The sequence below is a fragment of the Schistocerca cancellata genome, chromosome 9, assembly GCF_023864275.1.
Source record: "Schistocerca cancellata isolate TAMUIC-IGC-003103 chromosome 9, iqSchCanc2.1, whole genome shotgun sequence".
Classification (NCBI taxonomy): Eukaryota; Metazoa; Arthropoda; class Insecta; order Orthoptera; family Acrididae; genus Schistocerca; species Schistocerca cancellata.
This window is the reverse complement of record NC_064634.1, coordinates 422,039,506-422,062,438: the sequence shown is the minus strand read 5'-3', so window position 1 is coordinate 422,062,438 and position 22,933 is coordinate 422,039,506. Positions and strand designations below refer to the sequence as shown.

Here is a 22,933-nt window from a genome sequence, read left to right as displayed (position 1 = left end):
ATCAATTAAATTCAATATTTCTTCTGTTACCCAAGGATTTCTACTAGCCCTCGTCTTTTTACCTACTTGATCCTCTGCTGCCTTCACTACTTCATCCCTCAAAGCTACCCATTCTTCTTCTACTGTATTTCTTTCCCCCATTCCTGTCAATTGTTCCCTTATGCTCTCCCTGAAACTCTGTACAACCTCTGGTTCTTTCAGTTTATCCAGGTCCCATCTCCTTAAATTCCCACCTTTTTGCAGTTTCTTCAGTTTTAATCTACAGGTCATAACCAATAGATTGTGGTCAGAGTCCACATCTGCCCCTGGAAATGTCTTACAATTTAAAACCTGGTTCCTAAATCTCTGTCTTACCATTATATAATCTATCTGATACCTTTTAGTATCTCCAGGGTTCTTCCATGTATACAACCTTCTATCATGATTTTTAAACCAAGTGTTATCTATGATAGGCATGGCTAGAGGACAAATATAAGGGCATAGAGGCATATATCACTAGGGGTAAGATAGATACAGCCTTTAGGAAAATTAAAGAGACCTTCGGAGGAAAGAGAACCACTTGTATGAATATCAAGAGCTCAGATGGAAAACCAGTTCTAAGCAAAGAAGGGAAAGCAGGAAGGTGGAAGTATATAGAGGGTCTATACAAGGGCGATGTAATTGAGGGGCAATATTATGGAAATGGAAGAGGACATAGATGAAGATGAGATGGGAGATATGATGCTGCATGAAGAATTTGACAGAACACTGAAATACCCAAGTCAAAACAAGACCCCGGGAGTAGACACCGTTCTATTAGAACTACTGGCCTTGGGACAGCTAGCCATGACAAAACTCTACCATCTGGTGCACAAGATGTATGAGAAAGGTGAAATACCCTCAGACTTCAAGAAGAATATAATTATTCCAACCCCAAAGACAGCAGGTGTTTACAGGTGTGAAAATTACCAAACTTTCAGTTTAATAAGTCATGGCTGCAAAATACTATCATGGATTCTTTACAGATGAATGGAAAAACCGGTAGAAGCCAACATTGGGGAAGATCAGTTTGGATTCCGTAGGAATGTTGGAACACATGAGGCAATTCTTATACTATGATTTATCTTAGAAGGTAGATTAAGGAAAGGCAAACCTACATTTCTAGCATTTGTAGACTTAGAGAAAGCTTATGACAATGTTGGCAGGAATACTCTCTTTCAAATTCTGAAGGTGGCAGGGATCAAATACAGGGAACGAAAGGCTATTCACAGTTTGTACAGAAACCAGATGGCAGTTATAAGATTCAAGGGGCATGAAAGGGAAGCTGTGGTTGGGAAGGGAGTGAGACAGGGTTGTAGCCATCCTCGGTGTTATTCAGTCTATACACTGAGCAAGCAGTAAAGGAAACAAAAGAAAAATAAATTTGGAGTAGGAATTAAAATCCATTGAGAAGAAATAAAAACTTTGAGGTTTGCTGATGACATTGTAATTCTGCCAGAGACAGAGACCTGGAAGTGCAGTTGAATGGAATGGCCAGTGTTTTGAAAGGAGGGTATAAGATGAACATCAACAAAAGAAAAACAAGGGTAATGAAATGTAGTCTAATTAAATCAGGTGATGCCGAAGGATTTAGATTATGAAATGAGACACTTCAAGTAGTAGATGAGTTTTGCTATTTGAGGAGCAAAATAACTGACAATGGTTGAAGTAGAGAGGATATAAAATGTAGAATGGCAATGGCAAGGAAAGCTTTCTGAAGAAGAGAAATTTGTTAACATCAATTTAGATGTCAGGAAGTTTGTTCTGAAAGTATTTGTATGGAGTGTAGGCATGTATGGAAGTGAAACATGGACAATAAATAGTTTAGACAGGAGGAGAATTAAAGCTATCAAAATGTGGTGCTACAGAAGAATGCTGAAAAGATGGGTAGATCACATAACTGATGTGGAGGTACTGAATAGAACTGTATCATAAATTTCTTTTTTCATCAATTTGATTCAATTCCTCTCTACCCTTTTAACTTTCAGCATACTTGTGTAGTACTACAGTTAAAAAGCTTCTATTTGCTCCTTGTCTAAATTGCTTATTGTACATACTGGGTGATCAAAAAGTCAGTATAAATTTGAAAACTGAATAAATCATGGAATAATGTAGATAGAGAGGTACAAATTGACACACATGCTTGGAATGATATGGGGTTTTATTATAACCAAAAAGATACAAAAGTTCAAAAAATGTCCGACAGATGGCACTTCATCTGATCAGAATAGCAATAATTAATATAACAAAGTAAGACAAAGCAAAGATGATGTTCTTTACAGGAAATGCTCAATATGTCCACCATCATTCCTCAACAATAGCTGTAGTCGAGGAATAATGTTGTGAACAGCACTGTAAAGCATGTCCGGAGTTATGGTGAGGCATTGGCGTCGGATGTTGTCTTTCAGCATCCCTAGAGATGTCGGTCGATCACGATACACTTGTGACTTCAGGTAACCCCAAAGCCAATAATCGCACAGACTGAGGTCTGGGGACCTGGGAGGCCAAGCATGATGAAAGTGGCGGCTGAGCACACGATCATCACCAAACGACGCGCACAAGAGATCTTTCACACATCTAGCAATATGGGGTGGAGCGCCATTCTGCCATAAACATCGTACGTTCTAGCAGGTGTTTATCAGCCAGGCTGGGGATGATGCAATTCTGTAACATATCAGCGAACCTCTCACCCGTCACGGTAGCAGTTACAAAACCAGCATCACGCATTTCCTCGAAGAAAAAAGGCCGATAACGGTAGACGTGGTAAATCCAACCCATACCGTGACTTTCTCGTCATGCAATGGAGTTTCCACGACAGTTCTAGGATTTTCGGTAGCCCAAATTCTGCAGTTGTGGGCGTTGACAGACCCTCGAAGCGTGAAATGAGCTTCGTCGGTCCACAACACATTACTCAACCAATCGTCATCATCCACATTCTTTTGAAATGCCCACACTGCAAATCCCCCCCCCCGCTTCACTAAATTGCCTGGTAACAGTTCATGATGCCGATGGATTTTGTACGGATAGCATCGAAGGGTACGCCTCAGCGCCAACTAAATAGTAGTGTATGGAATGCCGGTGGGACGTGCCACTGCACGAGCGCTGACTTCCCCGTGCATAGACAAACCTGCTACAGTCTCCATTTCTTCTTCTCTTACTATTGCAAATCTGCATTTTATATCATCTCTACTTCAGCCACCATCAGTTATTTGCTGTCAAAATAGCAAAACTCATTTACAGTTTTTAGTGTCTAATCTAATCTAATTCCTTCAGCGTCACTTGAATTAATTCACTACATCCCATTACTCTTGTTTTATTTTCATTGATGTTCATCTTATAATCTGTTTTCAAGACATTGCCATTTCATTTAACTGCTCTTCTCTCTTAACTTTAATTCCCTCCCCAAATTTCTTCTTGGTTTTCTTAACTGCATTGAATGCCCCAATTGAACAGCATTGGGGTAGGCTACAACCATGCCTCAATGCCTTATCAACAACAACTCCATCCTTTTCATCTCCTTCAACTATAACTGCAGTCTTGTTTCCTTATAATTTTTAGATAAGTTTTTGCTCTCCGTATGTTATCCCTGCTATGTTCAGAATTTCAAAGAATGTTTTCCCGTCAACATTTTCAAAAGCTTTCTATAAATCTACAAATGCAGATTTGATTTTATTCAACCTATCTTCTAAAGTCAGTCATAGGTTCAGTATCCTAATGTGTTCCTACTTTTATCCTGAACCTACCTAATCTTCCCTGAGGTTGGATTCTACCAGACTCTCCATTCTTCTGAAAATAATTTGTGTCGGTTTGGCAAGCACGACTTGATAAATTGATAGTTCAGTAATATTCATATCTGTCAGCAAGTGTCCATATTGGAATTGGAATTATTACATTTTTCTTTAAATCAGAGGCTATTTTGTCTGTCACAATATATCTTACACACCAGGTGGAATAGTTTTATCATGGCTGGTCTCCCAAGAAACTCAGTATTTCTGGGGGATTGCCTGCAACTCCAGGAACCTTCTTTTCACTTAGGTCTTACATTGTGCTCTTTTTCCTAGCCATCATCTGTGGTCGGCATGTTAATTTTTTGAATTTGGCCATGTTACTGCTAGAGGGTGGCTCCACACCCCCTCCCCCTGGGGCAGAATGGGTGGTACCCCAATTGCCTCTGTCGAATATTATCTACTATGAAAGTATGTATAAATGTTCATTAATTGTGTAACTGAGGCAGGGACATAAGTACCAGTCCAGTATTCAGCTATTCAGATGCGGGAAATCGCCTAAAAAGGACATCCAGGCTAGCTGGCACACAGTCTGTCATGGTAGATCCACCTGGAAGATCTGATCCTGGGCTAGCATGCATCCCCCTATGCCAAAAGTGGCGCACTAATGCACACAGCTGTCTGGATGGGCGACTTAGGTCCTTCCGTGTTCTGTCATATTCTTCACACAATATTATATCTCCCATCTCATCTTTTATTTCCTCTTTCCATTTGTATAATACTGCCTTCATTTCCCATGTGTAGTCCTTCTACATATTCCTTCCACCTTTCAGCTTGTCTTCCTTTGCTTATGAATGGCTTGCTCTCTGACAAGGGGAGGGTCTGACACGTGGGTCACCAATTCTGATCAAGTTTTGCACGAATGTTCTGTATTTCTGTATTGAAAATAAAGAGAAACATGTAGCTAGATGCTCCCTAGTTTAAAAAAAAAATAGGTTAAAGATTGTGGTGGAAAATTGTTTTTTCAGTGCAATACATTGAATTATCATCCAAAAACAAACATTTTTCATTAACATAATATAGGTTCAAAGTTAATAATGTTTTTCTGTTTTCATGTCAAAGCTAGAGTACTTGTCATTCTATGTGTCTAGCAGAGCAAGGTCAGTGGTTGCGCAGCTGAAGCATTAGTTTACTAAGCCAAGTTCCATCTTTGATTCTTGGTCATAGCTTTTTTCCATTCGATATTTTTTTCAGTGTATCTGATAACATTCCGATAATTTGAATACATTTCATTCCCTCTTTTTTTTTAAATAAAACATCAGGATGTGTGATTTATAATCATATAAGTGTATATAATGTACTGACAACTATTTTCACCACATGACATTACATGCTACAACAGGATGATGCTCAACTCATCTACACTGTGAAAGTGATGCCACTGAAATGTACCTCTCTTTCTCAACATTGTGATATTTATTTTTTCCAACAGGCAAAGAATTTTGTTGCACAACTTCAAAATCACGCAATATCACAGCAGATCAGAGTATTACAAGATAGGGAGATGCCATCAAAATTCATGCTGTGGTCCATAACCAGTTGTCCACGCCTGTCTTTCGAGATATGCTTTTATAAGCTTGGTACACTTACAAATTGATATCTGATAGATGTGTTTTTAGCAACATGATTCAGATAAGTTTTCTACACACATTGTACCAGAAAAAATGTCAATGTGGCAAGATTTCGTTCATGTATTGCACTTGGTGAAATAAATATTTGTGATTTGCCTGTTTCTATGACAATTCACCCTACTGATTGCAAGAACACTCTTGAATAAACCATCAGTTAGAATTACGCAATTATATATTTTAGGTGTATGTATCACGATGAAAATACCTGTCAATACATTTTACATATTTATTTCATTATTAATCACACCTCCCAATGTTTTACTTCAAAAAAATGCAAAGAAAAGTATTCCGATGATCAGAATGTTATCAGAGACACTGCAAAAGCTATTGGATGGGTAGAAAGCCATGACCAAGATTGAACAAGGACCAGTGGTTTGGTAGTCTAATGCCTCAACTGCTCGACGACCGATATCGCTCTGCTAGACACGTAGAATGACAGGTACCCTAGCTACAGCATGAAAACACAAAAACGTCAATAACTTGAACATTATTAATTTTGGACCCCACATCATATTAATAAAAAATGTTTGTTTTTAGACAATCACTGAAAATACAGTTCCTGCCATCAACTTTTTCAAAAAGTAGGGAGTGTCTAGAAAAAGCTGAGACATGTGTCTCTTTGTTTTCAGTATAGATCTGCCTTGCAAAACTTGACCAAAATTGAGAGTTCTTAATGTTCACACAGCTGCTTCTCTTTTCTGTAAATTTCTTCTCTCTTATTTCCTAATATGTGGCCTCTTATCTTTCCCCAATCATGCATGATTCTGCAGCCTTGTATTTGTTATTTATCCATTCCTGTTTTTCCATTTTGTATTTTCTGTCAATCTCATTTTTAAATATCTGTACTACCTTGAACCTACTTGATTTGATCTATTTTAATATTTTCTAATTTTACCAATTAAATTCAATACTCCCTCTGTTATCCAATGATTTCTGCTACGCCTTGTGTTTTTACCCATTTAATCTCCTATTGCCTTCACTATTTCATCTGCCTAAGTTACTCATTTGTCTTCTACGGTATTCCTTTCCCCTGTTTCAGTCAAAAGATGCCTAATGTTCCCTCTGAAAAAAGATGCCTAATGTTCCCTCTGAAACTCCTAACAACCTCTAGTCCCCCCTCCAATTTATCCATGGCCCAACTTCTTAATTTCCGAACATTTTATAATTTCTTCAGCTTCACTCTGCAGTTCATAACCTATGAATTATGGTCAGATTCCACGTCTGCCGCTGGAAAAGTTCTTCAGTTAAGCATCCAGTTTCAAAATCTCTGTCTTACCATTATGTAATGAATCTGAAACCTTCCAGGGTCATCAGGCAACTTCCACATATACAACCTTCTTATGAGGTGCTATCCAAAATTTTCGGGACTGGTGCTACCATCTATTGAAAACCTTACCTTTGGACTAACAGTCACCATCACCCTCGAAGTAGTTCCCATCCGCATGTACACACTGGTCCCAGCACTTCTGCCACTGGTCAAACATTTTCTGGAAGTCCTGTTCTTTGAGGGTGTTTATCACCTCCAGCGATGCTTCTTGAATCCTCTCTAGAGTGTCAAACCCATGGCCTTTCAACTTGAGTTTCAGTTTTGGGAATAGCGCAAAGTTGCGAGGTGCCAAATCTGGTGAGTACAGTGGGTAGGGTACAACTGCCATGTTGTTCTTTGCCAAAAAGGTCTTGGCGAGCAAGGACATGTGATAGGGCGCATTGTCGTGATGCAGCAGCCAGTTCCACTGACGCCAAAGTTCGGGCCGTTGTCGCCACACGTTTTCATAGAGCCATCGCAAAAGTCACAGTAATACCCGGAATTCACTGTCTGGTTGGGAGGGATGAATTCTTTGTGCACAATTCCCTTGGTATCAAAGAAAATGATGATCATGCTCTTCACTTTGCTCTTCAACTGTCTCGCTTTTTTGGGTCTTGGAGAGCCCGGGATCTTCCACTGGCACAATTATTGCTTTGTGTCTGGGTCATAACCGTAAATCCAGTTGAATCATTGCAAGGGTCTCCGTAGCACTTTTCCCGAGATCTGCACAGAATTTGATACACACACGCCGTTCTGTTCACTGATCCATTGTATTATCACCACACACCAAACACAGAGTACTATGGAAATCACTGTGGACACGCAACATGTCCTCCCAGCTGAACGCCACACAGCACACTGACTCATCAGATATGCAGCTCTCGCCTGCAGCTCTCACCACCTATAAGTGCAAAGATCTACTACTCCTACTTTCCATATGACGGCAACAGTCCTGAAAATTTTGGATTCCACCTCGTACATGATTTTTACACCAAGTGTTAGTAATAATTAAGTTATTCTCTATGCAAAATTCTACCAGCTGGCTTTCTCTTTCATTCCTTTCCCCCAGTTCATGTTCTCCTACTATTTTTCCTTCTTCCTTTGCCTACTATTGAATTCCAGTCACCCATCACAAATTTTTGTCTTCTCTATCTGAATAATTTATTTTACCTCATAATACATTCTTTTAGTCTCTTCATAATTTGCAGAGCAAGTAGGCATATAAACTTGTACGACTGTGGGTGTTGGCTTCATGTCTTCCTTCCCTTCACTAATGAATTAATTATGTTATTCATTATCAGACCTACTCCTTCATTATCCCTATTCGAACTTGTATTTTTGGTCCTGTACTCAACTGACCAAAAGTAATAATATGAGAAGGGAAGTTGCCACTCACCATACAACGGAGATGCTGAGTTGCAGATAGGCACAACAAAAAGACTCTCACAATTTTAGCTTTCGGCTGTTAAGGCCTTTGTCAACAATAGACAGACATACACACACACCCACGCACTCATGCAAACACAACTCACACACACAACTGCAGTCTCAGGCAACTGCAGTTGTGTGTGTGAGTTGCATTTGCATGAGTGAGTGTCTGCGTGTGTGTACTGTTGACGAAGGCCTTAAGGGCCGAAAGCTATTGTGAGAGTCTTTTTGTTGTGTCTATCTGTGACTCAGCATCTCTGCTTTATGGTGAGTGGCAACTTTCCTTCTCATAATATTGTTACATTCAATCCTGGATTTTCCATTGTTTGACCAAAAGTAATGTTCTTCCTGCCATTGCACTTCGAAAATTGTCACTAAACCTAAGTTCAAGCTATCTATTTCCCTTTTTAAATTCTCTAACATACCTCCACAATTAAGGGATCTCCCAATTCACACTTCAACTCATAGGTTCCCAGTTTTTTGGCAATGACATACTCCTGAGTAGAGATCTGAATGTGGAACTATTTTACCATGGAATATTTTATCCAAAAGAATGTCATCAGTATTAAGTCTTGCAGTAGAGCTGCACGACCTCAGGAAAAGCAGTGGCTGTAGGTTCAAACTGTTGCTCCTGCATACAGCAAAGGCTGCTTGCCTTCTGCAAGAACCTCGAGTTAGTCTGGCTACACATACTCCTCTGTTCTGGTTGTATCTACAGTACAGTTATCTGTTTTGTTCGGATACACAAGCCACCCTGCTTCATGGGGGCATTGGTGTAGATTCGCAAGGCCACTGGTAAAGGCAGAGGGGGTTTGTAAACATAAACTTTGTACAATCAGGGCACAGAATACAGCGTTTACAGTAAGGAAAACAGAGGGTGGTTCCTTTGATTTGCATCAGACACCATATTGAAACCGAGTAAACACTATGGCTAGAAATAGACATCTTTTTGAAGTGTAAGTAATCTAACTGACTAAATGAAAACTTTCATGAAGGGAAACGCTAAGAAACAAGGTTTGATACATCTTTAGTTAAAAACTCATCACCTGAGCTTTTAAATTAATTACTATTCACATGTGGAAGTTGTAAACTGCCATTGCTTTTTAGCTTCAGATGACAATAAGCTACTTCTGTTTTGTAAACATTGGTCTTTCTGTTCACACACATAATAAAACTAAGAAAGTACAAAGTTGTCTACTAGCACTGTTACATTGATGACATAACTGCCTGACTGATGAACCACAAACACACATAGAACTTCTACACAATGAAATAAACAACTTACACCAAAAACTTCAAATCATATTATAAACAGAAACCGACAGAACACTAAATTTTCTGGATCTCACCATATAAAAATCAAACAAAACCTATGACTTCATGAGGTTCACAAAACCAATAACCACAAGTACCACCATTCTTCACAATCTATCAAACCTCCTGGTGGCACACAAAGAAAGCAAGCTTCAGATTCATGCTCGACAGACTGAACTTAACACCCATAAGCAAACAGTTACACGCGGGTGCTAAACACAATAAAACAAATAGCAGAGGAAAATGTTTACAAGACCAATACAACATGTAAATTAAACCAAGAAATTTGTAAACGGAAAAAGAATGAATGCACCATACCCACACAAAACCTTACACAACATAATACACAAACAATGACCACAAACAATGACCACATACAAGACACAACACTACGCCACACACAAAAAAGAAAATGGCACATACTCACCTACAATAGCAAAATTGTCCACAGAATAGGCAAAATATTGAAGAAACAGGGATTTCAAACAGAATACAGGACAGACAACACAACACACAAAAAACTCAGAACACAGCAGACAGCCACAAATAAATTCAACAGATCAGGAATATATGAACTCAAATGCAACACTTGCCAATAGTATACATAGGACAAACATGCAGGCACTTTAAAACAAGATACTCAGAACACCTCAGAGCCCCAAAAAGTAACAGCACCCATAGCACATTTGCTGACCACCTAATAGCCCATAACCACCATCCATCTACAATAGCAAAAAGACTTAAAAATACTAAAATCCATCCAAAGCCTATGCCACAACATTCTGTAAAGGCACCTTATTTAAAGCATTAAAGGAACTTAGGCAACACAAATAGCAGCTAAAGGAGCTTACACACACATACACACAAAAGGGATAGAAAAAAGTAAACAAAAATAAAATTCTGCACCAGTCTCACTCGGGAACAAATGATCGCCAATGGGGTTAGGACACACAACAACATCGTGTACACTGCATTTCGCAAAATGGAAAGGCAATTACAAAACCAAAAATATGCAAAGTATATTTAATATGTGAATGCAGTGTCCTCAGAATGAATAAGAAGAAGGACTAGTCACAACAAAATGTGAATAACATATAAGTACACAAAACATGTTGCCACACCGAAATGATTTTTTTTTAATCAAGGGATAGGTTAACTCGACAATAAAATTCATGTTTACATTGTTTGGTTTGCAGATGACAAGTGAGTCCTGCAAACCTATATAATGTAAAATCAAGGTAAGAACAAAACAAACAAAAAAATTGTCTTTGGGCCTCATTTTGTTAGATCAGTTACAATCTAAAATCTGTTCACTTTTGCAGTTGTCCAATAAACAAAACACACTTATGATGGCACAGAGGTGCTGAAACATGTTAGAGCAATAAGAAAAAAACAGTGTTTTGCATAAAAGAACCTATATCCCATAATAAGGAACAAGTTTCTGATATGTTGCAGCAGAACAAAAAGACAAAAAAACTTACGCTGTTTTGTAATTTTGCTGCCAAGGATCACATTAAGTTTAAGTATTACATACTGTGACACAACATAAAGCAACAACTAAAAATCTGAAATCTCTGTTAAACGGTGATAAATGTGTTTTCAACAGACATTATGTACCAAAGCAAAACACGTGAATGACAAGAATAACTTTTTCTTTTCTTGTTTACTTTTTACATTTACAGACTATAGTAACACAATGCATTGTGTGCAACTATGACTAGACAAAGGGACACAATGATAAGATATGTGTTAAGACATCAGGAAATCACTTCCATAGTACTAAAGGGAGGCATAGAAGACAAAACGGTATGGTAAGACAGAGAGTAAATGTCTCCAACAAATAAATGATGAAGCTGGGTGAAAGGGCTACTCTGAGAAGACTGATGAATTTGGGTTCATTTAGTCACAGTAAGTGTGTTATAGATATACTGCTATAGACATGCTCATGTAATTCCTGTGAGAGTGCTAAAATAATGACACTGTGCATCATGATAAAGAGTTATTTTTAAAATCTGAGAACACTCCCCCCCAAAGGGGAGGAAACAAACAAGTTACTATACCTCACATACATGTCACAAGATGAAAATTAAGTTAAAATTAAAGTAATTGATGTTCATACACAGACTGTGCATCTTTTGTGAACAGAGGGGAAATAATGACACTTGTTCACAATATACCCTCCACTTCACACCATTTGGTATTTCGCAGAGCATAAATGTAGACGTAATGTTTTATCCCAGATGCCTCTTTGGTCATAAACAATTATGATTGTGGTTATCATACAGTAAAATGAAAGGGAAAAAACCAGAAAGATATCAATACAAATAGTTCTAAAACCTAATCAATATGCTAGACATTCCAGTTATGTAAAGATCTTCAATACAGTTTAACAAGGACTCCAAACAACATTCATACAAGAATGATGCCAGAAATGAAAGGAATAAGAAGCAACAGAAAAAATCATGCAACTGACTGCAGACTGAACCTTACATAAACACACACACACACACACACACACACACACACACACACACACACAAATCATATACTAATTTCTAATGCTTCATTAAATATAATTTGATACATTAAAGGTTTTATTTATTATATTTTAGAAATTGAAGGATACACAGTTCCACTACTGTTCAGTGTCTTCTTAAACACTGAGCATAGTTTCTGCTGATTTTGTGGATTATATATTGTTTCAGATGACAAAATTATGTCATATTTCTGTCCTTCTTCCTTAACCAACTGTAAGAATGACTCCCAATCTCCACTGAAGAATCTGCACAAGTTAAGTTTATTTTTCCATTCCTTGTGTGGGAAGTTCAACATGATATTTTGAATTGTTACTGAAGAAAGCACACTCTTATTCTGAAATTGTAATTAAAAAATGCAGAACAGTGAACAAACTACTCAAGGAAGTACAAACATAAATAAATGTAAACAATTGTTAAAATTATAACACTTGTTATTTGTTTCTACACTGGTCCAGTAATCAATTAAAAATATTGTTCCAGCAATTTAAAACTCCAGAGACCCATCTTGCTCATTTCATTTTTTTTTTTTTTTTTTTTTTTTTTTTTTTTTTTTTTTTTTATACAGTATTAGTGTTTGTCAACTATTCAAGAATGTGGACACAAAGGTTCAATTATTCTTACATAAGTTCCTGTGAATCTATCCCAGATATGACATAATATCCAACTTTGGCATTTGCAGAAACTACATTTATTCTGATATTACAAGAGAATGTTTCCTGTAAATGTTTGGCTGCACAAGCCCTAGATTACATTAGATTAGATTTACTTTCATTCCAATTGATCCGCAGTCAGGAGGTCCTCCAGGATGTGGAACATGTCAGAAAAACAACAATACATGACAAATATTTACAACTACAACAAATAAGCTAATGTACCATCCCACAGGTCCCAAGTGGAATGATCATCATTTTCATAATGAACACTATATGAAAGAGTCATTTTACAAAATACTAATGCACTGAATTTAAAATTAAAAAGTTTTTTATTTATTTATAAGGTAATGAACATGTAATACAACTACTATAATACTTATTTACAATGAACACATTACTGCACTGAAATGGTGCAGAAGTTAGATTGTACTTACACACACACACACACACACACACACACACATTTACAACGGACACATTACTGCACTGAAATTGTGCAGAACAAATCAGTTGGTTTTACTGAGAAATTCATCAATGGAGTAGAAGGAGTTGGCCACCAATAAATCCTTTAGGCCTCTCTTAAACTGAATTTCATTGGTTGTTAAGCTTTTTATGGCTGCTGGCAAGTTATTGAAAATGTGTGTTCCTGAATAATGCACACCTTTTTGTACAAGACTAAGTGACTTTAAATCCTTGTGAAGATTATTCTTATTTCTAGTATTGATTCCATGAATTGAGCTGTTGGTTTGAAAAAGTGATATATTTTTAATGACAAATTTCATTAAGGAATAAATATATTGGGACGCAGTAGTTAGTATCCCTAGTTCCCTAAACAGGCTTCTGCAGGATGTTCTTGAGTTCACACCACATATAACTCCTACTGCACGTTCTTGTGCCCGGAAAACTTTAGCTTGGTTTGATTAATTACCCCAAAAATAATCCCATATGGCATTATGGAATGAAAGTAAGCATAATATGCCAGCTTTTTCATTTCTATATCCCCTATGTCTGACAAAATTCACATTGCAAACAGAGATTTGTTAAGACGCTTCAGCAGTTCTTTGGTGTGCTCCTCCCAGTTGAATTTATTATCTAGCTGTAATACCAAGAATTTAACACTGTCCACTTCTTCTATCTTCTTGTCATTATATTTTAGACATATACTCGTGGGATACCCCTTACAAGTCCTGAACTGCATGTAGTGTGTTTTTTCAAAGTTTAGTGACAAGAAATTGGCTAGGAACCAGTGATTAATGTCCACAAATATTTTATTAGCTGATCTTTCTAAGACTACACTTGATTTGCTATTTATTGCAATGTTTGTATCATCGGCAAACAAAACGAACTTGGCATCTGGTAATGTTACTGCTGAAAGGTCATTGATATTCACAAGAAAAAGTAAGGGCCCCAAAATGGAACCTTGTGGCACCCCACATGTAATTAATTCCCAGTTGGATAATGCCTCATAGCTTGATACATGTCTCTCTCCTAATAACACCCTTTGTTTCTTGCCAGAGATATAAGATTTGAACCATTTTGCAGCATTTCCTGTTACACTATAGTATTCTAATTTACTTAAAAGGATATTGTGATTTACACAGTCAAATGCCTTTGACGGATCACAAAATATACCAGTTGCCTGCAATTTTTTGTCGAATGAATTAAGCACATTTTCATTGTAGGTGTAGGTAGCCTTCTCAATATCAGAACCTTTTAGAAATCCAAACTGTGACTTTGACAGTATGTTATTTGAGATAAGATGGTTATAAAGCCGACCGTACATTACTTTTTCTAAAATTTTTGAGAATGCTGGCAACAGTGAAATTGGACAGAAATTTGATACTATTTCTTCATCTCCCTTCTTAAACAATGGCTTAACTTCAGCATATTTCAACCATTCAGGAAATATTCCACTGATAAACGACTGGTTACACAGATAGCTTAATATGTTACTTAGCTCAGAATCACATTCTTTAATTAACTTTGTTGATATTTCATCATGCCCACTAGATGTTTTTGATTTTACAGATTTTATGATGGACATTATTTCTGTTGGGGTAGTGAGGGTCAAATTCATATTATGGAAGTTACTTGAAATGTCTGGTCTGAGGTATTCCATAGCAGCATCTACCGAACCTGACAACCCCATCTTTTCAGTAACAGTTATAAAATGTTTGTTAAAAAGTTCTGAAACACTATACACATCTGTCACCAATGTATCATTTACTCTTAATGCTATTTGTTCCTCTTCATGTCTGGTTCTACCGGTCTCCTCCTTCACTATATCCCATATTGTCTTTATTTTGTTATCTGATATGACTATCTTTTTTTCCTTGTAATATATTTGCTTTGACGTCCATATTACAGTCTTTAATATTTTGCAGTATTTCTTGTAATATACTATAGCATCAACATCGGAACTGTTTTGGATTGACAGATACAGTCTTCTTTTTGTTTTACAAGATACCCTATTCCTTGAGTAATCCATGGCTTCTTTGTAGACTTTGCTCTAACCTTGGTAAGTTTTGTGGGAAAACAGTATTCGAATAAGGTAAGCACTTTATTAGCAAAAGTGTTATATTTTTCATTCATGCCATGAGCACTGTAAACATCAGTCCAGTGAATGTCTCTGAGGAGTGTCCTGAAATAATCAATTTTTGGCTTATTGATTACCCTGCTTATGTTAAGCAACAATCACTTAACTGACATTTTAAGCAATACAATAGTCACTAATATTTATTGATATATGACCATGGTAGTTTTTTGCCCCTGATTATCAAATTAAAAATGTAACGAATAAGAGGAGTTTTGTGCTGTTTGGTCATTTGAATGGCTACCTCGAAGGTTATTACACTTCCCATGAACTCTAGTGCCACCAAGACAATCAGTACATGACACTTATGTCACTCTTGACGGGGAGAGGAATAAACTTTGAGAATTGGACCATTCAAATAGCCACAACAATAGCACATAAATACCTTCAATCTATGATACAAACCGTCAACAGAACATATAACTGTAACAGCAATGACAGTGAGGGAAAAGGATTCATTAAGTGTGCTATGCTTGGTATTTTGAAACAATTTCAAGCAATGCAAATATGAAGTATCATTAAAAACCATATACCATAAACAACACAAAAGAGAATTTACAGCATTTGTAACAAATTTTTGGCAGTTTTGTAGGAGGAAAAGATGTCTTATCATATTTTTAGGATGGTCAAAATGTTTGTTACTGTGACACAAAATAAATTACCCCAGTTAATTAAAATTAGAACAGCTCTTTGCAAAAGTTGCTGGAAATGTTCACTGTTGACACTGATGTAGTGTTGTGTGCAACTTATCAAACTATAGGATATGCTTTTAGAAGCTGTATCCAAGGGCTGGCAGCAACAGCATTTTCATTTCTCTTCTGTAGCTTCCAGTTTTTGTGGTTTATAGGAGTGCATCTGACCCTTTAAACTGCTGCACAGAAACAAACTGCAGGAAGAAAGAACAGTCAATATTGGAAGAGAGGGTAATTTTACTGTCTTTGCTGACTGTCCTCACTTCACCAAACACTTCATGGGCTCACACATGTACAGTGTGTGCCATTGCTCCATCTTTTTGAAAATATCTACACAAGCATTCACTGATCTGTGGCAGGCTCATGTTATGCATTGGATTAAACCTTGATAGCTATTCTGTGTTTAGTCTCCCGTGGTTATCGCGATTATGCTCTCTCTCCACAACTGGCAGCAGCAGTGTGTATTGATATTTGCACCTTGTATTATCTTTGGCCTGGCGCTTATAGTTTCCGGCTGTGCTGTGTGCTAGCAGTTGGTCGGTTGGTATGGAACAGCGAGGAAATCTCCGCGGTGCGTAGTTTGGCCGAGGCCGCTGGTAGCGTCCACATATGGTCAGAGTGTGTGGAGCTGTTCCCATTGATACGAGGTCCATGGCTCACCGATCCAGGACACGAAAGTTGAGTTTTAACTTAATCTACCAGCAAGTTGTGACTGTTCACATTGTGTCGTTTGGATTTCGTTGTCGGCATTTGGGACATTCCCGCAAACAACAACGTGTGTTTTCAAGTTGGCAAATTTTAGCCACCCTCCAATGGAGTTTAACTGTGCTTGGTTATTTTGAATTGAAGTGCACCAGTGGAATCTTCTGCCTTGTGGCCGTTTACGTTCAGGTTACCTGCCCTGGCCGTTGATGTAAATTCAGGCAGTGCATTTTCCTCATCGTGTTGTCACTGTCCAGCAAGTGAGTAGTTTGACAACTAAATGAATAATTGGTTGTGGCGTCAATACCTTGTATGTTGTTCCACTGAACTCCCTGTTGTGTGCTGGTTGGGTGGAGTGGAGGTTATCTTGTCGGTGGGTCCGGTGACTGCCTATTGGTTGGGTTGTCATCAGATCAAGAATGGATGGGACGACTGCTCGTCTCACTTAAACGAGCATTAGTGTTTGAATTCAAGGCCGACCCTCAGAAACTTCTGAGTGCCGTTGGGTGTACTGCCTTTTCTTATTTGTTCTTGTCGTTTGTATTTGTATGGCTTCTAGCCGATTTTTAAATTAAGGTTGTTTTGCCCCTAAGGCGTAAGATTGTTTGGGCCTTCAGCCTAATTGAAAGAACTGATTTACGATAAGGCCTTCTGCCGTTTAAATTTCTGATTTTGGTTTGAGTCTTAAGTTATTGGCTTTCAGTCAATTTTAAATTAAAGTGGTCTTGCCCTTAAGGCATGAGACTGTATGGCGCATTCAGCTGGTAAATTAATACGTTTTTTTTTTTTTTTTTTTTTTTTTTTAATGTTTGGTCAAATAAATAAAGTTTTATGTTCGAGTGTAACTGACAGCCGCTTATTTTGTCCCCTTTCCACAGTTTAAACTGCCTGTCCTGTCCTGCGGGTTTCAGTGTGTCTCATTCATCTTCAGTCAGCTGATCCTTGACTGGATCAAAGCAGATTCTGAACATACCACTAGTATTAATAGTTTGGTGAAACAATCAGAAACACTATACACTACACTATACTACATCTTCATTCAGAAACTAATAGCAGGAATGAACTGGCACAAGTTGGTCTGAAAGTTTAAATACTTCGTCAACAGAAAACTTCCAACGATGAAGACACAGGTTCTTTTCAGTATTGTTCTACTGTGATAATCTTTTAATTCCAATAGGCATAGCTAATCGATATTATGATTTCCGTGGGATTTTCTGCAGGCTATATTTCATCTAACCAATGTTTCGTGATATCAGATCTGTTTTAGCTACAGCTTTTGTTCAGTTCTGCTTTGTAACATTTTGCCACTAAGTTTTCCTTGCAGATTTTCATGGAGGTTTTTACCAATGCTCTTCCACCCTTAAACTCTCGCGGTATACCTTGAATACAATAACTTGGTGAATGAACAAATAAAATAATGTTATGATTGCACTGGCGGGGAACAGTGTTATCAGTGTGCAGTCAGCCACACTTAACAAGGCTCTGCATGTACCTACAAAATGGCCGATGTCTACAGCAAGCATGTGGCATGAAAGAAAGAACTACCATTGGCTGGCTGCTGGCCCCTACAACTTGATGCATCACAATGTCATTTAAAAAGTTATTATAATAAAAATACAACACTTCAATATTACTTCCACAGTTTGAACTTAACAATGAGCACACACTGTTTTATCAGCAACACCATTTTTTGTCCATTTCAACACATCACTAACACATCTGCAGCTATGATTCGAACAGCCTGTAGCTATCACATGTCTACATATGCACCCCTCTCACACGCTGATGTGCCAAATGCTGCTCCCACAACTAGTTGGGTCCATCCCACTTTCTAATCATTCATCACTGTTTCTAATATTCTCATGAAATGCCAGAACAATTTTTGGACCAGTTTTACTTTTGCCATCCTGTAACAGTGAAATAAAATGAAGACAGACACAGCATACTCACATAATCTTGAAAGTGAACTCTGGCTCCTTTCTGCAATGCAAAAATGCCCAGTATACCATGTCCACATCCGAGATCCAGAACATCTTTCCCATCAAAATCAATTTTTGCATCTTTTATTTCATTCTCAAGGTATCTGACTAAATCAAATGTACATTCCCATACCTTCAGTCCACCTAAAACACAAATAACAAAGCAAGCAATACAGGCATTGTAAAATTTAGCATTTGCAGCTGGAGATAAGAGCACGTCAGCTACTAAAGAGAGTCATATTTTCTGAATTTTGACTGTATCCTAAAATATATACATTGATTGATCTACTTTCACACTGGCTTCCTACCAGGAAGTTTCAAATCTGCGCGCTCTCCACTGCAGAGTGAAAATTCATTCAGGAAACAATGCCCCAGGCTGTGGCTAAGTCACTTCTATACACTATCCTTTTATCCAGAAGTGCTTTACTCACAAGGTATGGGGACAAAACCATTAAGTTTAGAAGGTAGGAGAAGAGGTACTGAGGGAGTTAAACTGTGGGGACAGGTCATAAGTTGAAACTTCCTGGCAGATTAAAACTGTGTGCCCGACCAAGACTCGAACTCAGGGCCTTTGCTTCTGTAAAGTTTGGAAGGTAGGAGACAAGATACTGGCAGAAGTAAAGCTGTGAGGACCGGGCGTGAGTCGTGCTTCGGTAGCTCAGATGGCAGAGCACTTGCCCGCGAAAGGCAAAGGTCCCAAGTTCGAGTCTCGGTCGGGCACACAGTTTTAATCTGCCAGCAAGTTTCATATCAGCGCACACTCCGCTGCAGAGTGAAAATCTCATTCAGGTCATAAGTTCTGTTTGGGTAGGTTAGTTGCTACAGCATTTGCCCACAAAAGGCAAATGTCCCAGGTTCTAGCCCATGACCGACACAGCCAGGAAGTTTCAACTCAGTGCACAATCCACTGCAGAGTGAAAATTATACTTCAAATTTCCTTTATTTGATGTTGTCTTTAGTACTAAGAAGAAAACCCATTCAACATTCACACTAACATGTGGTTGCACATCCACACTATTTTGTCAGTATTGGTGATGTATTTTTCTCAACACAAATTGAAAAACATCAAATATATATTCACCTGTAATTCTGTGGCTGCTAACTAGAAAGTGTGAATCTTCTGTCAGTTACTATACCAGATGACAAACTGGTGACTGCGTCTTCATTACAGAAAATCAAATGAAATGAAATATCCATGAAAGATCACAGCTCATACTAAAACTGGTCAAAAGTACACTTTCTTTTTCAAATACAGATGTGCCAAAAGTGCACAACATATAAAACAGAATCAAGTTGACAGAGGAATTCATCGAAGTAAAAAATTAATGATATGTATGATGACCAAGCCATTACTGATGAATTAGACCAGAACAGAGAAACATTCGTTGTCTATCCACGTCAATACTAAGAGGAAAAATAGGTGAGATACATATTTCGCATCATAAGTTAAGCAGTAAATGGAAATCTGGGAATCCAATAAGAAAATATACCTTGGAGAAAAAAGTTTACTTGTAACAAAATGAAGGGTACAGTTATACACCATACTGGTGAAAACAACAAAACCAAACAATGTATTGCAGACAAAGGAAAAACTAAAAATGTCTGTACAAAAAGCCAAGCTAAATATAATTGCAATAATCTTTAGAAGTAACACAAGTCTCATAACAGTGGTGCATGCAATTAGTACAGATGTGAGCCAGTTTTACTTACAGTCATGTTCTTCGTGCTTTGCAGAGCAAAATGTTATACATAAACAATTATCTTCTCTCCTAACAAAATTTTAGGAATTTTTATTATGGTCAAAATTTAGAACAAGGTATGTAGTTGTAGGAGATTTTTTACTGTTCCTGCTTATTCAGTTGTTGTGGAAAAATTTGTTTCTTGCAAAAATATTCTGTCTCTGTGATTATGATGTATCTGTAATAGCTGAACTAGTGAAATGAGACCATATGTTTTACAAAGATGTTGAGATACATATGGCTTGAAGTTCAGGTCCACGCCACTGTTCTGCCAAGCTGACAACACGACTGACACGATAAATGGATGGAATTTGTGAACACTGATGCTGACTATAACTATGATCAAACACATGTGGAAGAATAAATCTTTGGAACCACACAGTAAAATTTTATTGCACAATGATTTGAATTTTTTGTTGATGATTATCTTCCCGATGAATAAATAGTAACAACCCTACCATGAAGAATGGAGAACTGCAACTGCTCTTTTTCTTCATTATGCAGATTATGTGTATTTTATTTGTCCTCATGACTTGGAGGCAATGCAGTAGTTCACAAATCATTGGAATTATATACATACCAACATAGAGATTACACTGAAGATTCAGAAGGGAGGAAACCTGACTTCCTCAGACATTATAGTATAAACTGTATGGACACTTGTAAAAAATATAGTTTGGGAGGGGTAGTGGTGTGAGAACCTGGGTATGGAGGGGGAGGGGCTGTTATTTCCTAGGCTGGGGCGCTCTGATGATGTTTTAATGCGGTGAGCATATAGAGAAAAGTGATATTGGTTGCATTAATTGATGAATATATTGAAGAGGGGTCCACAATTGTTTCATTTATTGTTGTCTTAGAGGGATTTAGGGACTAGCGGTTTCAGCGTTTGTCGAAGACTTTTAATGTTGTGTGCCCCACACTGCCATAGACTTCAGCATTTAATTGTAAATCATTGGTCTGAGTTTAAAACTTTACTGATGGAGGCTTGCACAAGTAAAATAAAAGAGTATTGGAGAGGGGGGGGGGGAGGGGCGTTTAATCAATGATAGGGAGTGAGACAATTCACTCTTCTACACAGTAGTAACATTTACATGAGTACATTTGGGTAAGTACTGCTGGAGGAAGAGTTTTCCAGATACTTTTTGCATTATAGAGTTTGTTAAAGGCTATTGGCAGATATATAAGCCAAAGGTTGTAAGTCGAATTATTTATGGGGGTGGGGAGTTTAATTTGGTTCACGTAATTTGGTAAGGGGTTAATTCTGGGTTTCGGTTTTGGGGACATTATGTAGGTGTTGTTTCTGTGGGGCGTTGCGAAAATTTTGTCTGGATTGTGGTTTCCTTTTGTTTGAAAGGTATAAATGATTTAATTATTCTTAATTATATTTTTGTTTGGGTATCATGTTGAAAACAGGTTAGTTGGTGAGTGGGTGGTGGTTTAGGGAGAATAGGGTTTGGGATAAATGTGTGACATTAACGGTTTTCATTTTGTTTTGTGTATGTGTTTGTGTGGGATGTGGCAGATAACTTTGGTTGGTAAGTATGTTTCCATGTTTTTACTGCAGTATGTATGGCGTGTGTATTTAGGTGCATAATTATGTTTTAATTGTATATTAAAATTGATGTTAACATTATTTTATGAATTTTTGGATTGTGTCACTAGTAATAATGATTGACTGCGATTGGTGGATATTGTGCACTTTGTTTTAACAATTTCAGCCAGGTTAAGTTTTCAGTAATAGATGGATGAGGAAATTTTTGTTTCTTGCTACCACAGAATTTATTTAAGCTATATATGACAAGCAGATTTCTGAACCCAGCTTTTGGAGCTATCAGCAGTTTCATGGATTTCATCTGAGTTATATACATCAAGTAAAATCCCAATATAAGCTTTTGGAGCAACGTGTGGTTTTATGGAGTTCATTTGAGCCATATGGGTCAACTGAAATTTCCAATACCAGTTTTTTGGAGATTTATTCAAGCGTTGGTATTACAGAGTTCACTTTTTCTATTTGCGTTTATTTGTATATTGCTGCTTTGTGGACTTTGCTTGCTGGATTTTTGCCTAAGTTTTTGTTTTGATATGCCTTCAGTATTATCAACCTCTTATATTTTGGTTTGTCTGAGCCCAAAACCCCCTAATTCCTATGGTTGTCCTAGTTTCAAGTTCTTTTTCAAATGAAATATATTGTGTGAATATAATAGAGGGAAACATTCCACGTGGGAAAAATATATTTAAAAAGAAAGATGATGAGACTTACCAAACAAAAGCGCTGGCAGGTCGATAGACACACAAACAAACACAAACATACACACAAAATTCTAGCTTTCGCAACCAACGGTTGCCTCGTCAGGAAAGAACCCATATCCTTTTGTCTTTCCTTCTCCTTCCCTCTTTCCTGACGAGGCAACCGTTGGTTGCGAAAGCTAGAATTTTGTGTGTATGTTTGTGTTTGTTTGTGTGTCTATCGACCTGCCAGCGCTTTTGTTTGAAATATATTGTGTGCAACTTTGGCTGTTGATGTCTTTGATGTGTGATGTGGTCACCATAAGGGCA

At 37.6% G+C, this 22,933-nt stretch overlaps 1 protein-coding gene across 1 annotated transcript in view; it reads right to left on the bottom strand.

Annotated features, from left to right (window-relative positions):
• The window catches only part of LOC126100282 (histidine protein methyltransferase 1 homolog), a 62,813-nt gene that overhangs the window by 28,425 nt on the left and 11,455 nt on the right, over nucleotides 1-22,933 (bottom strand). The window contains exons 2-3 of the mRNA XM_049910882.1: nucleotides 18,610-18,782; nucleotides 12,109-12,353 (exon numbers count right to left, since the gene is read on the bottom strand). Of these exons, the coding sequence (XP_049766839.1) occupies nucleotides 12,109-12,353; nucleotides 18,610-18,782 (418 nt within the window). The remainder of the gene's footprint in view (nucleotides 1-12,108; nucleotides 12,354-18,609; nucleotides 18,783-22,933) is intronic.